Below are 17,131 nucleotides of genomic sequence, written 5' to 3' on the forward strand. Positions count from 1 at the left end.
AATTATTAAATTATAATTTTACCAAAATTTTTGTTAACATTTTTTTTATATTTTACTATTAATTTTTTGATATCTATATATATTATTTTAATATTAAATAAAAAATTTTAGTAAGATTATATTTTTTTTACCAAATATAGGAGACTCGAACCCGCAAGCTATAACTCATTAGCAAAGGAGACTCGTACCCGCAACCTCTTAATTGAATATGAGGAGTCTATGCCATTTGAGTTATAACTCATTGATTATTTTTCAATATCAATATATTAATTGTTATATATATTAAAAGTGGTAATATTTTTTTATTTAATACTGAAATAATATATATTGATATAAAAAAATTAATAGTAAAATATAAAAATAATTATTAACAAAAATTTTGGTAAAATCACAATTGAATAATTAAAAAATTATTAAAAGGTAGATATCTTAGAAAAAAATAATTTAATTATTAATTTTTTTAAAAGTGTTTTAATAAAAATATAATTTAATTAAAAAAATAATTTATTAAAAGAATATTTTGGTAAGCAAAATTTAATGATAAAAAATAAAATTTTTGCTAATGGGTATTTTTTCAAAAAATAATTTATTTTTTCTTAAAAAAGGATAAAGTTAATATTAGTTAACACAAAAAATTTAAAATGGATCAAAGAGGATGTTTTTTAGAAGTTAAAAGGGAGGAGAATGTACATTTATAAAATAGAAGGGATGGGAGTGTCATTTTAGCATCTCGCAGGGAGGGGAGTGAAATTTTCTCTTAAAATTTTTATATACTCATATACAACAAACAAAATTTGAAATATAATTATATTTAAATTATATTTTAAATTTTTATGTACTCCTATATAACAAATGAAAATTGCAATATATATAATTTGAATTTAAAAATTAATACTCAAAAGAGTACATACCAAATTTAAAAATTTTGTCCGTTAAAAAATAATAGTATTAATAGTGGGTAGTTAAAAAAAGGTAATCGTATTAATAGTGGACAGTTCAATGATCCACTTATCTATACCAATATATAATGGGGATATAGGAGTTTGGTATCCAATTCTTTCTTCCCATTTTACCCTCTTTCTTCTTTTTTTTTTTCAAGAAAATGTTTTACCCACTTCACTTTTAATATAAAAAAAACTGTTACTACGTATTTAATTTTTTTATTTTTTTTTTAAATTATTTTTACCTATGACAAAATTTAAAACTAATTCATTTTATTTCAAATAATAACATAATTTGTTGATATCTATACCAATATATAATGAGGATATAGGAGTTTGGTATCCAATTCTTTCTTCCCATTTTACCCTCTTTCTTCTTTTTTTTTCAAGAAAATGTTTTACCCACTTCACTTTTAATATAAAAAAAACTGTTACTACGTATTTAATTTTTTTATTTTTTTTAAATTATTTTTACCTATGACAAAATTTAAAACTAATTCATTTTATTTCAAATAATAACATAATTTGTTGATATTCTATAACAAAATTAATTAAATTACAATACACGGTTTAAATACTTCTGATGTCTATTGTTTATCTTAAAAAAAATTACATATAAACGTGTACTCTTAATTAAATCTATACCAATTTATTAAATTATAATACACAGTTTATATATTTTTCTGATGTCTATTGTTTATATTTAAAAAAAAATTACATATAGAAGAGTACTCCTTAATCAAATTTATACCAATATATAATGGATTATACCAATATATAATGGGATAGAAAAATTTAGTATCCAATTTTTTCTCTCTATTTTACCCCTATTTTTTTAAGTTTGTTAAACACTGAATTCAATATAACAAACTGTTACTACGTCCTCTATTTTTTTTATCAAAAAAATAATTTATCAAACTAATTCACTTTCAACCCCACCACATGTTTTAAAACTGATTTACTTCCAATAAAAAACTGCTACCACTACGTACTCAATTTAAAAACTGACCCACTTTCAATAAAAAACTGATCCACCTTCAGTCGTACTTAACTCCCAACAAAATTAAATTACTCTTTCACTTTCAATTTTGGTCTCGCAAAGGTTTTTCTTCTCTGCATCTTGCTATCACGAAATCAACAATCACGTCAACGTCGACCACTTGGACAGAATCTGCTAGGCGAAGAAGACAGAAAATGACCGAAGAACAAAGATAGCAACACCTGACTAGAAGACGTGCAACTTATTCGGAGATGATTCGACAAGAAAACAAGTTGTCATATTAATTGATACAACTTCAATTCCAACTCCAATGCCAAACACAAGTGGAGGTACCACAAACATAAGAGTAGCCCGATTGACTACAATTAAAACAGGCAAATAAAAATCTATAACAATATATAATGTCGATACGGATTAACCTCTTTTTTAATTCTTTATTCCAATAATTTATTCGTTTATTAATTTTATCCGTTTTCAATTTTTCTTATTTCTCTTTCCAATTCTAAATGTGCTTCTCTGCATGTAACAATTATTTGGATAAGTTTTTGTGATTTTCTGAACTAGATAGTGACTATGCTAAATGTTGATTTTAGACGCCATGTATGAAAGGAGAAAAAAAATAATTAGGAGTGATAAATAATTTTTTTATTGATCTTATCATTTTATTTTGGGTATATTCTTTATGTGAGTACTTTATACCAATAGTTAATCTCATTATTCAATTTTTAGTGCTTCTCGTCTCACCATTAGGTGCACTTTTTCTGTATTATTACTGTTGCCATCATTCTCCTTCCTTCAATATCGTGATTGTATCGCCTCCATCTTTTCCTCGCTTTCATTCACTACAATTGCAAATTTTATACCGTTTTACTATAGTTATTAATTTCACGCATAACTTTCACCTTCATTTTCCTTTCTCTTCAGTTTACTTACCAAACTGTATTAATTCTTATATATTTTTAATCTATCTTTCACATCTAAAGTTTTCTTTCATCAATTTAATTTTTAAAAAATTATTTTTTTATATGATATTTGTTTTTTAATTTTTTTTATATGCATATACCTATCAAAATGAACCGAAGAACTCTTATAAATTATTTTGTTAATTTTTTTTTATTTTTTTAAACGATTTTGTACAAGATAAAATTATTTTTTAAATTTTTTAAAGTATTAATTATGTAGAATATTTTTTTAAATTTTAAGTGCATCAATATTTACCTTTTAGTTAAATCTCATTTTTTTAAACTGTTTTGTATTTAATGATGTTATTTTTTTAATTTTCTAAATTATTGATTATATAAAGTATTGTAATTAAAATTTGAGTATATAAATATTTATTTTTAAATTAAATTAAATCAATTATACAACAAAAAATTTACTAATTTTTTATTCCACAATATTATTTGTTTGGCATATAGTCCTGATTATTTGATGAGTTTAATTTTGATGGTGATTAGATGTACGTGTAAAACTATTTTATACTAATAGAACATCAAAATTAAATTCTTATTTGATTGACATAAAAAGACGCAAAAAAAATTGTAACTACCAATGATTTGTTAAAATATTGATATGTTTATTTCCTAAACTATTAACGATGTAGAGTTCTGACATTTAAGTATATGCAAATTTGTTTATAATTCAATTAAAATAAATAATTTATATTTCAAAAAAATTAATTAATTAAATATTATTTGTTTGGTATATAGTATTGATTATTTGATTGGCATATAAAAGATGGAAAAGAAAATGTATGTATCAATAATAAAGTGAAAAAACTCTCAAGGATATTTTGCTAATTATTTTTTAAATTTTTAATCAGTTCTATGTCGGTTAATATTTTTTTTTATTAAATATTAGATTGACATATAACATTAAAGATATGGTAGGATAATAATATCTATGAGTTAGTTTTTTTAAATAATCTGATAACACAATAAATATCTAAATTTTCTGTTAAAAACCGTTTCAACCTTTACAATATTATACAGGCTAATTTAGATAGCCAAAATAAACTAAAATAAATAACAACAAGAAGATATAGAATTTCACTTTTTGTTATATAATACAAAAATAATATAATAATACAATAAACTGTAATAAAAATAAAGTAAAATAAGTAAAAATAAGAAGATATAGAATTTTATTTTTTGTTCTGTAGTACAAAGATAATATAATAATCTAATAAATTGTAATATTCTGGTACAAAAGAACATAAAATTTAATCAAAAATACTATTTGTACACCAAAATCAGTCACCAATGTATTTGTATATAATAAATACATGTATAGTTTAATTTATTTTCAATGTGTATTTGTATTCTAGCATGTATTTTATACGGGTGGCGGACTTTGGTGTACACATAGCATAACTCAAATTTAATATTATTCTTTTCAGTAGCTTTTTATTTTTTTATTTTAATTTTATTAAAATACTAATATAATTTACTTTTAACTTTTAACTTTTAACTTTTAAGATAAATGTAAGGATGTGACATTTTATGTATTAGATAATGTAAAAAATTTATTATAGAAGAAGTTAAGAATATAAGAGAGAGAAAGAAAGAATTTTTTAACCTATTAAATATGAGTTATATCAAGTGATGATTAAGAATAAAACAAACATACAACTTATATAATAGTAGTCAAATGTAAGAAGTAATGACAGTCTTTTATTCTAAGGGTCTATATTAAATTGCAACTTAATTTTATAATTATTAGTTAAAAACTTACAATAATATACTATTTTTGTTATATTAGTTAAAATAATGTATTTAATATTATTTTTAAGGATTACTGACATCAAATTTTGATAATTTGAGCAAAAATTTTGAATGTTTTATTTCGTACATTTTTTTAATAGAATAATAAGACAACTTAAAATTCACATCAAGAAAAAATTACTGTTTTCATACATTTAGATATTCAGAAGACACAAAAACCAATTCTTTAACAACACTTCAACGACTCATAAAAGTTAACATAATAAATGATTATAGATCAAAGTGATAGACAAGATTGAAAGTTGCGATAATAGTACTTTGTGATAATTAATTACGATTGGGTAAAGAGAAGGTGTGAGGAGAAGAAGAAAATGAGAAAAGAGAATAAGGCAATAATAGTGTACGATAGAAATAATAGTAAGAGAAAATAATAGTGTGTGATACAATAAGAAGATATAATAAAAGTATACATTAATAATTTAAAAAAAATTTAAATTAAAGATAATTTAATAAATTGAATATAAAATTTAAAAAATAAAATATTTTTTATCTATTAAAATTATGAATATAAAATTAAAAAATAAAATAACTTATAAAATTTTTATATTTATTTTTAAATAAATTTTTTATTTTTAAATTATTTTATCAAATCTATAATTAATTGAATTTGTCCCTACTATATTAAGGAATCAATTTAATTGAATAATCTTGAAGCGTTTATATAGTTATTTTTATAATCAATAAATCTGACAGTTTTTCAAGACTCAAAAAATTATTAATAAGGATATATATGATGAATTACGAAGATTGTTTTCAGGTACACAATTTTTATATTCTCCTATTTTATTTATTAATTATTCTTATAGTTTGATATTTAAAAATAAAAAAATAAACATTCTCATTTCTTCATTTTTTTTTTCATTACTTATAAGAAAATGAAGACCTCTTCAGATTCATATTTTGGCCTACCACTTAAAAAATATGAAGACAAATATAAATATCTGTGACATTTAAATAAAAATTAACTTTTGTAAATAATTAATATGTATTTTGATTTATATATAATTTTTTTGAATCAGGATAATATTATTATAATTATTTTTTGAACTATATATATATATATATATACTTCTTTACTGTATATTTTTATAATTTAACATTTTAAAATTTTTTTATAATAGTTTTAATTTTAACAAAATATTATATAAATAAAGTCATGCCAATATTAAAATAATAAAAAATATTTATTTAATAAATTTAAAAAATAAATAATATATTAGCAAAAAATAAATTTAATTTTTTTAAAAAATAATAGAAAAGCGGCTGAACAGGCACGATAGTGCGTGTTGAGCCGCTAGTGTGCTTTTAACGTGTTAACGTGTTTATTTTAAATATACGGTCCATCTTCCCTACTTTCACCTAAACATGTTAACGTATTTAGTTTAAATGAACAGTTCATCTTTTCTATCGTTTAAAATGGACGGTTTATCTTTCTTATTATTTAAAAATGTAAATCTTCTTTATTATTTGAAACATTCTATTTTTAAAAGCTTGATCCAATTTATATTATTAATATTTTTTATTATTTTTAAAAATTTTATTTAAATATTTATAAATACATATCTTGTTTATACTGTAAACGAAATAACTGTAATCGAGATATACGAAAATTAAAAAAAATATTCATATCTTGTTTACACTGTAAACAACACATATAAATGAGATATATGTAAAATTATTTCGTTTACAGTATAAAAAAATATAAAAAAATATTTATTTTGATAAATATTTTTTAAATTATTTATTTTAATAATTATTATAATTAATTTATTTATTAAAATAAAAAATACGAACTCAAATGGCATAATCTTCCCATACTCAATTAAAAAGTCACAGGTTCGAGTCTCATATATTTGGTAAAAAAAAAAAATTACCTATTTAGAGTTTTCCACTTTCGCGCCCGAAAGCGAAAACCTAATACCAAGATGTTGAAAAAATGCACCCGCATTGCCACGCTGGCGATCCGAGACAAACACATCTCCTCCAATCGCAGACAGTCTCACCCTCCTATATAAACCAAAAGCCAATCGACCACTCCACACAAAATTTAAATCCCGAATTCGCATCTGTCATCAAAATCCCGCGCCATGGGTTCTTCAGAAGCAGCAGCAACAACCAACAAGGGCGGAAGAGGCAGACCCAAATCCTCAAAGTCCATTTCCAGATCTTCCAAGGCCGGCCTCCAATTCCCCGTCGGCCGCGTCGCTCGATACCTCAAGGTTGGCCGTTATGCCCAACGGGTTGGGTCCGGGTCACCCGTTTACCTCTCCGCCGTACTCGAATATCTCGCCGCCGAGGTTCGTCCTTTACTTCCCTTATTCTAATTTTCTTAACCTTCATATTCGTTACTTTTGGTTCTTATGGTTTTGGTTGGTTTAGGTTCTGGAGCTTGCCGGAAATGCTGCGAGAGACAACAAGAAGACTAGGATTATTCCGAGGCACATTCAGCTTGCGGTGAGGAACGATGAGGAATTGAGCAAGCTCATGGGATCTGTGACCATTGCGAGTGGTGGAGTTCTGCCGAATATTCACCAGAATTTGTTGCCTAAGAAGGTTGCTGGTGGAAAGGGCAAAGCCGAGATTGGATCTGCTAGTCAGGAGTTCTAGGTGCATAACATAGAGGATTGCTTAGATTATTGGGAATTGGGACTGTTTCAATGATGTAAAGGTTCTTTGTGATTTGGATAAAGGAAAGTTATTCTTGGTTTAGAAGGACTATAATGGACTTAGCACAAAAATGTTATTTATTTAAAAGTTATGAAGAATTAGTTTATTAATATTTTGAAGGGCTACCATACTAGTAGACAAACGAAGTCACGTAGAATTGTAGAAATTCTTGATTATATTCTCCCTCTTGAAAATTGTTTTGAGTTGGCATGAAATGAAAAAACGTCTCCTTTACTCCTTAATCTCAACCCTTAAACCCAAATCCAAAGCGTTCTATTTCTATATCTCGTCCTTATCACTTTCGAGTAAACAATCAAAATGGAACCCGTTAACCAACGTTGTCATTACGAACCCAACCCTGGTGGCCATGGAGTCTTGCTCCACCATGCGCCAGCTGAGGCAGATCCAGGCCCGCATGACCCGCACGGGCCTCATGGGCCACACATTCCCAGCCAGCAGAGCCCTAGCTTTCTGTGCCCTCTCCGACGCCGGAGACGTTCGTTATGCCCACGCTCTCTTTGACCGTATTGAACACCCCAACACCTTTATGTGGAACACCATGATCAGGGGCTATTGCAGGGCCAATGCTCCTGCCATGGCGTTCTCCTTCTTCCTCCGAATGCTTCTCCAACTCTCCAAGATGGACTGCAGAACCTTCGTTTTTTCGCTCAAAGCGTGCGAGCTGTTCTCGGGTTCTGTTGAGGGGGAACTGGTGCACTGTTTGATTCGGAAGACGGGTTTTGATTCTGAGTTGCTAGTGCGAAATGGGTTGGTTCATTTTTATGCTGAACGTAGTTGGCTGAAAAGTGCGCGCCAGGTGTTTGATGAAAGTTCTGAGAGGGATGTTGTTACTTGGACCACAATGATTGACGGCTATGTGGGAAATAAGTCTTCAGATTCGGCTTTGGAATTGTTTGGTTTGATGTTGAGTAGTGGTGTTGAGCCCAATGAGGTGACCTTGATTGCGGTGCTCTCGGCGTGTTCCCAGAACGGTGATCTTGTCATGGGAAGGAGTATCCATGAAGACAACATAGCAAGGAAGAATGTAAGGTATACTTTGAGTTTAAACAATGCATTATTGGACATGTATGTGAAATGTGGTAGTTTGATGGCTGCTAGAGAGCTTTTTGATAAAATGGAGACTAAGGATGTTTTCTCGTGGACTAGTTTGGTTAATGGGTATGCTAAATGTGGTGACTTGGAATCTGCAAGGAGGTTTTTTGATCAAACTCCTCATAAAAACGTGGTCTCATGGAATGCAATGATAGCAGGATATTCTCAGAACAACAAACCCAAAGAATCAATAAAGTTGTTTCGGGAAATGATCGCAGCAGGTATGATTCCCAGCGAGCATACCTTAGTCAGTGTGCTCTCTGCTTGTGGCCAGCTGAGTTGCTTGAATTTGGGACACTGGATTCATCACCATTTTGTCAATGAGAAAAGGGTGCACCTTAGTGTGACTATGGGAAATGCAATTATAGACATGTACGCCAAGTGTGGAAGCATTGATGCAGCAGCAGAAGTCTTTAAAGTAATGCCAGTAAGAAGCCTGATTTCTTGGAATTCCATGATTGCATCCTATGCTGCTCATGGCCGAGCAAAGCAAGCTATCATTGTATTTGATCAGATGGTATCTATGGGATTTAGGCCAGATGATGTTACATTTGTGAGCTTGTTAACAGCTTGCAGCCATGGTGGGTTAGTTTCCGAAGGACAAGAATATTTTGACACCATGGAAACGAAGTATGGGATAAAGCCCAAAAGGGAACACTATTCGTGCATGATTGATCTACTTGGTCGAACAGGGCTTCTTGAAGAAGCTTACAAGTTAATAACGAGTATGCCAATGCAACCTTGTGAAGCTGCTTGGGGTGCGCTTTTAAATGCGTGTAGAATGCATGGGAATGTCGAGCTTGCTAAATTGTCAGCTGGTAACCTTATGAAGTTGAATCCAGAAGACAGTGGAACATATATTCTCCTGGCAAATATCTGTGCCAATGATCGAAACTGGGGCGATGTGAGGAGGGTGCGAAGTTTGATGAGAGACAAAGGTGTGAAGAAGATTGCTGGTCATAGCTTGATAGAGATTGAGGGTGAATTTAAGGAATTTTTGGTTGCTGATGAATCAAACACTCAATCTGAGGAGATCTATAAAGTACTGGATCTAATGTATTTGTTGTCAAAATTGGAAGACTATGACTCTGAGTTATTTATTATAGGCTTCAATGGCTAAACCACTTCTCTCCAACACATTCCCAGTTAAACATGAAACCGAAATCGAATCCAGAACCTAAAACTTGTCTTCCAAAGCTTTTCCGCAAGCATGTATTAGTAAATCTGTAGTAAAACATTTTGGGTGAGTTTCAGTTTTGTTGTTAACTCCCCACCAATATCTAACTTTACACATAAATAAAACATCAAAAATCAAACCCCCCCCCCCCCCCCCCCCCAAAAAAAACTTTCTTCCTCCCCATCACTCTATTCTTCTTTGCCACTTTTCCATTACCATGTCTCTTTTGCTATCAACATATCATACAATCAGATTTTGAATATTTTTGGGAAGTCAAAAATATCAAACTTACAAAATGAACCTTTTGAGATGATATATTGATATATTACCATTATTTTTATATCAACTTCTCAAATTTCTTTACCAAAATAAATAAAAGCTTATCGTATTTACTCTTCATTTATATTTTTCTTTAATTATAGGTGTAAAAGTAATCTGTTACTTTCCAATCAAAACAAAAATTGTTTTCTTAATCATATTTTTAATACATTAAGTAAAATGCAATTTAATCCTTTTAAAAGCAGTAATCTTCAAATTATATCAAACGTACCCTTAGAGCTTAGTATGTATTTATGAAAACCCTTAGTATACATTTAACTATAAATGTGTCTTTTATTAAACCTCTCTTCTATCTTAATACCCTTAGACCTTAGTATGCATTTCTGAAAACCCTTAGTATACATTTAAGTATTTAACTATAAATGTGTCTTTTATTAAACCTCTCTAGTCTCTTCTACCTTAACCTATGACAATAATAAAGAAGTCTTACGACCCACAAATTCAGAATTCAGTTATAATTTTAGTCTTTATTATTATCCTTATCTTATATTTATTTGTTTTTATTTTTTATTTTTTGTAAAGAAAAATAAAACTAAATTAAGTACTAATAAAATGATGATAATAAAAGAGGTTTAACTAAATATAAAATTGAATAGAAAATTGTACGATATCAAAAGAGCCAAAACACTTTTTAACATCCCCATATTAAATACTAGGCGTTGATCATCATATAGAAAAAAATTAAAACAAATAAAATTAAAGAGTAGACAAGATTTGTTCTAATAAAAATGTGGGTATTCCTTGCGATTTTGTTCTTCCTCTTCAGGAGTGAAGCCATGATCTTTGATGTTGAAGATTCTGCGTATCTCATCTATTTTCTTTCCCTTTATCATATTTTTTATAGTTCCGTATATCAGATCCATGAGATTTCTAATCTCAAGATAATTTGCTGCCATCAACAAATCATAAAGGCCGTTAGAATCAACATTGAAAAATTGAGCTTCCCAAGCCTCAAGATCTTCTTGGTTGTCGTTGTGGTGGTGAGTTTGGTGTGTACAATAATCGATGACCTTCTTGAGAGTCTTGGAGTCAACGCAATCCAATGGAATCTTGCTCTCTTCATGGTTGTACAACCCATCTTCGATCATGTTGTTTATGATCACCGAATGTTGCACCATCACTTGTTCTTCCACACTAAAAATCTCCTTTTCCGAACTGCATAGCATGATCTTCTTCAACGGAGAACCCATCACTAACAATAATAATAATGTATTGCTTCAACTGTTTGATTATTCAGAAAACCAAAAGTGTTTGGAGTTTAAGGACTATACAGGTAAAACTAAATATATAGAGAGCATTAGCCTATGAAAGATAAAAATAAATAAAGATAAGATAAAGATAGATAAAAATAAGATAATAATAAAAACTAAAATTATAACTAACTTTGTGTATTATGTTAGACTGAATTTGTGAATGAAACTTCTTTATTTGTAACGAGCTAAGGTGAAAAAATGATTTAATATCTTTCTTCTTTTCAGAACTTATAAAATAAAATATTTTTCAAAAATTACATTTACATAATTGGTTGAAAGCTTTATTTCGAAATAGGGCCAGGGCAGATTGTCTTGGCTCTTGCTTGGAACCACATAGCCAACTGCTTAATTAGTCTTTCTCATGTTGATTATTCAACTGCTGAATTCATGCTTGTTTACTTCTTAGTACTTACTTGAGTATCGTATCCCAAATAATAATAATAAAAAAATGGTTAAATATATCCATAGTCTTTGGTGTGACAGGGAGGGATTATTTATTTATTTTATTTTATTAAAAATATTATTTATATATTAAAATTAATTAATAAAATTAATTATATAAATATATGTATATAATTTATTTTTAATATATATTTTATATTTTAACGTAAATTTTATTTTAATAATTAATTTTAATAGCTAATTTTAATATACAACTAATATAATTGTTATTTTATGGATAAAAATGGACAACCTCTAAAGCAAGGGCGCAAGTGGAGGCAAAAGTCTATGATATAACATCATTCACGGCAATTATAAATTTTAGTAAGTGCCCGTTCAGATGAGGCGTCTAACGCGCCTCTGTGATTCTGACACAAAGTTATAGCAAAAAGAAACGGTTATATGGGTTTTTATTACTTTTTGATTTGACCTCAGTTGCTAACTTTAATTTGAAAGGTGACCACATGACTAAGACTTATTACAAAAACAAGTTTTAAAATTTAGAATTCTTGACTAGTGGATTTTAGGTTCTACCGGCCCAGTAAAAAGAGAAAAAAGAAAGAAAAAAAAATCACAAAGCCCTAAGCCAATTATAAAACAAAAAAAGTCCTAAACCCTTAAAAAAAAAGGCCCTAAGCCCCTTTACTTCCCTTCCCCTCAGTTCTAGCCTTTGTGCCCTGTATCAAGTTTGGCAGGCAAGAAGGTTGCTTCAAACACCGTAGAGAGTAGTTGCAACCTCCACCTCCTTGCCGGTGTTCAACTTGTCTAGCCCCGAGAACCGTCGCGTCTGATCGGTGGACATCCGCATTGATCCAGCATTCTCGAAACGCGTCTGTTCCACCTTCGGTCACCGTGTGTCTTGCGAGCTTTTCCTTTGTTTGAGCGTTGGTGCCGACGCGTGTTCGAGCAACCGTTCAGGCCTCTAGTCAACCATCTTCATTGAGTTTTAAAGCTGATAGGTATTGCTATTGCCTTCTATTTTGGAGCCAGATTTGGGTTTGATAAAGCTGATAGGTATGTCTCACTGTAAAGTGTAAATAATAATATTTTTCTTAAGTTAACTTGGAACTATGTTTTGGGACTTGAGATGGTTGGAACTTGGAAGTAAGATAACATTTGGGTCTTGCTTGTTTGGTTAATGGCATTCTTGCAACTTTGTTTATGTTTGCCATTCATTCATCCATGAAGTTATGAATTACCTTGTAATGCAGGAAACGCCTTTTCAATATGATTAATGAAGTGCCCACAATATTTGAAGTTGTTACTGGTGCAGCCAAGAAACAAGTGAAGGAGAAGTCTTCAGTTTCGAACCATAGTGGCAGCAAATCAAAGTCCAACTTTAAAGCAGTAAATATTTTTCTCCTTGCACTTACACATGGAAATCATGTATTTTTTGTCTGTGCTTGTTTCTTTGAGCGTGAGAAACTCATGTACGTTTTTCCAGTCTGTTGATACAGGATCCCTTTAAAATTGAGTAGTCAATGAGTTAGTTAATTTTTTTATTTATTTTTCGGGGTCTCAGTAGAATTTCAAAATAATGGAAAGATTGTGGAAATTGAAAGTGGTGAAAGTATGTGCAGCGTATGCATTGAATATTTATCTATCTTGGAAGGTGAATGCATCTCCTTTTATAACTTTTATCCCTTTCAAGTAAGCTGCGTTGTAAATGACTGAGTTGTCTGTTGATTTTCATAAAGTTTGAAAGCTAAGGTGATTTGTTTTTGTCATCCTTCTTCTTCTTTGTTGGATTAATTGTTCAGTTATTGTTTTAGTTGATTGTTGTTTTAATTAATAGATTGATGTTTCAGTTCTTGCAATTTAGAATATTCATATGTTTAAGGTAGCTCCATTCGCACAGTAGCCTGGTATATATGCAATTATCTTGAATAGGCCAATTGAATGTTTTATTATCCTTTGTGTTGTTTCTATGCTTCTGTTGTGCAGGTAGTTTTGATCAAATTTATTGGTTATAAAATCATAAATAATATTTCAGATACTGAGAATGCATTCCTAATTATACTTATCACAGATATAATCGTTTGGAAATTTCTTTTTGCCTTTTCTAACTTGTTTCTTTTCAAAATATGTCAGATATTTTGAATTGGATTATACTTATCACAAATTATAAGTTGGCATAGATTATGTTAAAGTTTGTTGCCGCCGTTTACAAGTAGCCATTCGAACAATTTTTGAGTCGGCCGATTTTCCATGGTGAGTTTTTTTTATATTTTTGTTGGTTTGTTATGTTATTTTAAATGTCACTGTTATGAAAGAAAGGAAATTTTTGGTGAAGTTGAGTTTATTTGGCTATAGAGGTCGGAAGTGGAAGAGTCGGAGTACTATTCAGAGGAATTGGTCCGTGCCCCTGATCCAGTTGAAGTTCTCCATGTTGATGGTGAAGGGAGCAATGTAGGCGAGGAAGGGAGTGAGGGATTCGAAGGGGACGAAGGTTTTGAAGAAGAGTCAGAGATACATGATGAATTTGGGGATGGGTTCTATGACAACTGGGAAGAAAGAGCAATTAATGAAATTGCTGATCTAGGTTGTATGAATTTGAAGGAAATCACAGTGGAAGAGATTAAAAGTCTCCATTTTCCAGATCGGGAAGTCGCATTTTTATTCTACAACTTATATGCAAAAATGAATGGGTTTGCCGCTCGAAGGTATAGGTCTCGGCGTAATCTAAATAATGAGTTGATACAACAATCTTTTGTATGCTTCAGGCAGGGCTTTCGGAAGGCAAGAATTTGTGATGGAGTCGAAGTTGCTGATTGGAAACGGGAGCCGAAGCCAGAGACTAGGTGTGGCTGTGAGGCAGAAATGCGCGTCCATATCGACAAGGATACGGGCAGATGGATTGTAACATACTTCCAGGAAGTTCATAATCACAAGATGCTTGAGGACACACTTACTTTCATGCTTCCAGGACATAGAAGGATGAACTCGGCAGCAATTGATCAAATGAATATGATGTTAAAAGTCGGCATCAAGACCCCACAGATTTATGCATCGTTTGTGCAGACAGCAGGTGGGTGTGAAAATGTTCCGTTTTTGAAGAGAGACATGTACAACAGAATTGACAAGCAACGGAGGATTATTGGTGGGGATGCAAGTGCGTGCCTGAAGTTGTTGCAACGTATGGAAGTAGAAAATCCAGGAATGTTTGTTAGACACCTAGCGGACAAAGATGGTCGTTTGGTGCATTTATTTTGGTGTGATAACTGCAGTCAACTAGATTATGAAATATTTGGGGATGTATTAGCATTTGATGCGACATATCGCAAGAATAAGTACATGTGTCCGCTAGTGGTTTTCTCAGGGGTTAATCATCACAATCAAACAATCGTGTTTGCCGCTGCCCTTGTTGCGAATGAGACAGAGGAAACATATAAGTGGCTATTGCAGCAATTTTTGGAAGGCATGAAGGGCAAGGCACCCGAATGTGTCATCACTGATGGTCATGGAGCCATGAAGAAAGCAATTGAATCAGTTTTTCCAAATTCGTATCATCGTCTGTGTGCATGGCACTTACTCCGAAATGCAACCTCAAACATAAGCAATCCTGTGTTTACATCTGAATTCAAGAAATGCATGTTATTTGACTATGAAGTGGCAGAGTTCGAACAGCACTGGAATAATGTGGTTTCTGAGCTAGGCCTACAAGATAATCCCTGGGTGTGTGATCTATATGCTAGAAGACATATGTGGGCAACTGCACACATCCGTGGTAATTTCTTTGGGGGCTTCCGAACCACGTCAAGATGTGAGGGGCTTCACTCTATGCTCGGCAAGTTTGTGCATTCCCGGCACAACTTAAAAGACTTTGTTGAGCAATTCTTTCGATGTATTAGTCAAATGAGGTCCCGGGAAGCATTCTCTGACTTACAATCCACTGTTGGGGATATGGTACTACAAAGCCCTCTACGATCGCTTGAAAGGTCTGCGGCAAGTGTACTGACAAGAGAGATATTTCTTATTTTCCGACCAATGCTTTCACGGGCTTGCACGTTAAAGGTAAGGTCGTGTACATTCACAGCATGTTCAGATATCTACTCCCTATTCCGGTCTGGAGATTCTGCCCGAGAGTGGCGCGTTTCACATTATCGAAATGGGTCATTCTTCAAGTGTTCGTGCATGAGGATGGAGACCCTTGGGATTCCTTGTGACCACATTATAGCAGTATTTCATCACCTTGATATCACTGAAATGCCTGCGAGTGTAATATTGGAGAGGTGGTCAAAAGATGCCCGTTCGAGGGTAAGGGCTTTCATGGAAAAGGGACCGTTTTGCTGGGATTCAATGGTTACCTGCCGCAATTGGATGTTGAATGACCTATGCAGGGAGTTGTGTGTGCTTGCTTCTGCACAAGTGGATGATTTTGTGGACGTCACTGGTAAATTGAGAAATGAAATTTTGCACTTGAAAAGCAAGAGAGTTTCTCCAATTGGGGAAGGAACTGATCCTCTGGTGTCATCTACTCTTGAGGATTGTGTAAGGGATCCACAGGTTCTACGTCACCACAAGCGCCGTAAATTTGGTGTGGGTAGGCAGCCATCTAGCAAGGGTATAAAGAGATGTGGAATTTGCCGCGCGGTTGGCCATAACCGATTATCTTGTTCACAAAGGCATACACACGGGCAAGGACACACTGCTGTTGATAGTGGTACCCAACGGAGGGCTGTTTATGAAGAGGCTGATTATGGTGACTATGAAGATTCATGGGAAGAGGTTAGTTGAGTAGTATGCGTTACGTTTTCCTTTTAAGTAGTTAGTTTTTTCTATTATGTCATGAATAGTATTTGATTTGTTGTTCATGCTGCCTTTGGTTAGTGCCACCTTTGGAGCGGTCACGATGCTAGCGAGAACCATGAAGACGAATCTTGCGAGGAAGACCATTACTTGGATGTATCTTTGTCGGAGCCATGATCGTTTTGCATGACTTGTGGAAGCAAGTGTGTTTGAGTTGTGTTTTACCTTTATAACAGATTAATGATTTAAGTCTAAGCAAGTGTGTTTGAGTTATGTTTTACCTTTCTAACAAATTAATGAATTAAGTCTAATGGTGTGCCTGTGCTGTTTTATTTTTGTTGGCTAGATTAATTACTTAATTGTGATGTGCACAATGCACAAATCAGCAGGTTGCCAAATCATATATGTAAGTGAAGGGATTGTGTATGTAGCTTTCACGGTTTATAATTGATGGTAGTTTTCATATCACATTTTCTTGTCTCACATAAATTTTTTTTTGTTTAAAAAAAATGTAGTTTCTCTTTGGCTATAGTAAAATTTTTAACTGTACTTCTTGTATATTAGTTTATTATTATAATTTTGTTGTAATATAAATTATTAATCCAATTAAAAAGACCAACGTAAATAATAAAAAACTAATTTTAAGTAATAATAAAATCAGATTATAT

At 31.4% G+C, this 17,131-nt stretch overlaps 4 protein-coding genes across 5 annotated transcripts; 3 read left to right on the plus strand and 1 right to left on the minus strand.

Moving 5' to 3' along the window:
* Positions 1–6,750: 6,750 nt before the first annotated feature.
* On the plus strand, positions 6,751–7,503 carry LOC112758005 (histone H2AX). The gene is made up of 2 exons (XM_025806563.3): positions 6,751–7,021; positions 7,104–7,503. Exons 1-2 carry the CDS (start codon positions 6,812–6,814, stop codon positions 7,329–7,331), a joined length of 438 nt encoding a protein of 145 aa, XP_025662348.1. The 5' UTR covers positions 6,751–6,811; the 3' UTR covers positions 7,332–7,503.
* Positions 7,504–7,605: 102 nt separating this feature from the next.
* On the plus strand, positions 7,606–9,639 carry LOC140172851 (pentatricopeptide repeat-containing protein At2g22410, mitochondrial-like). Its single transcript, XM_072219222.1, has one exon. The coding sequence runs from the start codon at positions 7,606–7,608 to the stop codon at positions 9,622–9,624; it is 2,019 nt and encodes a 672-aa protein (XP_072075323.1). The 3' UTR covers positions 9,625–9,639.
* Positions 9,640–10,739: 1,100 nt separating this feature from the next.
* Positions 10,740–11,210, minus strand: LOC112756543 (SKP1-like protein 11). Its single transcript, XM_025805163.1, has one exon. It carries the CDS (start codon positions 11,208–11,210, stop codon positions 10,740–10,742), a length of 471 nt encoding a protein of 156 aa, XP_025660948.1.
* A 1,150-nt stretch (positions 11,211–12,360) lies between these two features.
* On the plus strand, positions 12,361–16,799 carry LOC112758016 (protein FAR1-RELATED SEQUENCE 5-like). Of its 2 annotated transcripts, none has more exons than XM_025806576.2 (5): positions 12,361–12,728; positions 12,926–13,061; positions 13,806–13,925; positions 14,028–16,442; positions 16,545–16,799. In XM_025806576.2, the coding sequence occupies exons 3-5, from the start codon at positions 13,923–13,925 to the stop codon at positions 16,638–16,640; spliced, it is 2,514 nt and encodes an 837-aa protein (XP_025662361.1). In that variant the 5' UTR covers positions 12,361–12,728; positions 12,926–13,061; positions 13,806–13,922; the 3' UTR covers positions 16,641–16,799. The 2 variants fall into 2 exon arrangements, with proteins under 2 accessions (XP_025662361.1, XP_072075384.1); XM_072219283.1 differs by having other exon boundaries at positions 12,361–12,673.
* The last annotated feature ends 332 nt before the right edge of the window (positions 16,800–17,131 follow it).

The sequence above is a fragment of the Arachis hypogaea genome, chromosome 16 (assembly GCF_003086295.3).
Source record: "Arachis hypogaea cultivar Tifrunner chromosome 16, arahy.Tifrunner.gnm2.J5K5, whole genome shotgun sequence".
Lineage (NCBI taxonomy): Eukaryota > Viridiplantae > Streptophyta > Magnoliopsida > Fabales > Fabaceae > Arachis > Arachis hypogaea.

Excerpts from the sequence above, each read along its gene's own strand:
- LOC140172851 (XM_072219222.1), top strand. The coding sequence starts at position 7,606 with ATGAAAAAACGTCTCCTTTACTCCTTAATCTCAACCCTTAAACCCAAA.
- LOC112756543 (XM_025805163.1), bottom strand. The coding sequence starts at position 11,210 with ATGGGTTCTCCGTTGAAGAAGATCATGCTATGCAGTTCGGAAAAGGAG.
- LOC112758005 (XM_025806563.3), top strand. The coding sequence starts at position 6,812 with ATGGGTTCTTCAGAAGCAGCAGCAACAACCAACAAGGGCGGAAGAGGC. Across the intron at positions 7,022-7,103 it reads TCGAATATCTCGCCGCCGAG|GTTCTGGAGCTTGCCGGAAA; the intron begins GTTCGTCCTTTA and ends TGGTTGGTTTAG.
- LOC112758016 (XM_025806576.2), top strand. Across the intron at positions 16,443-16,544 it reads ATGAAGATTCATGGGAAGAG|TGCCACCTTTGGAGCGGTCA; the intron begins GTTAGTTGAGTA and ends GCCTTTGGTTAG.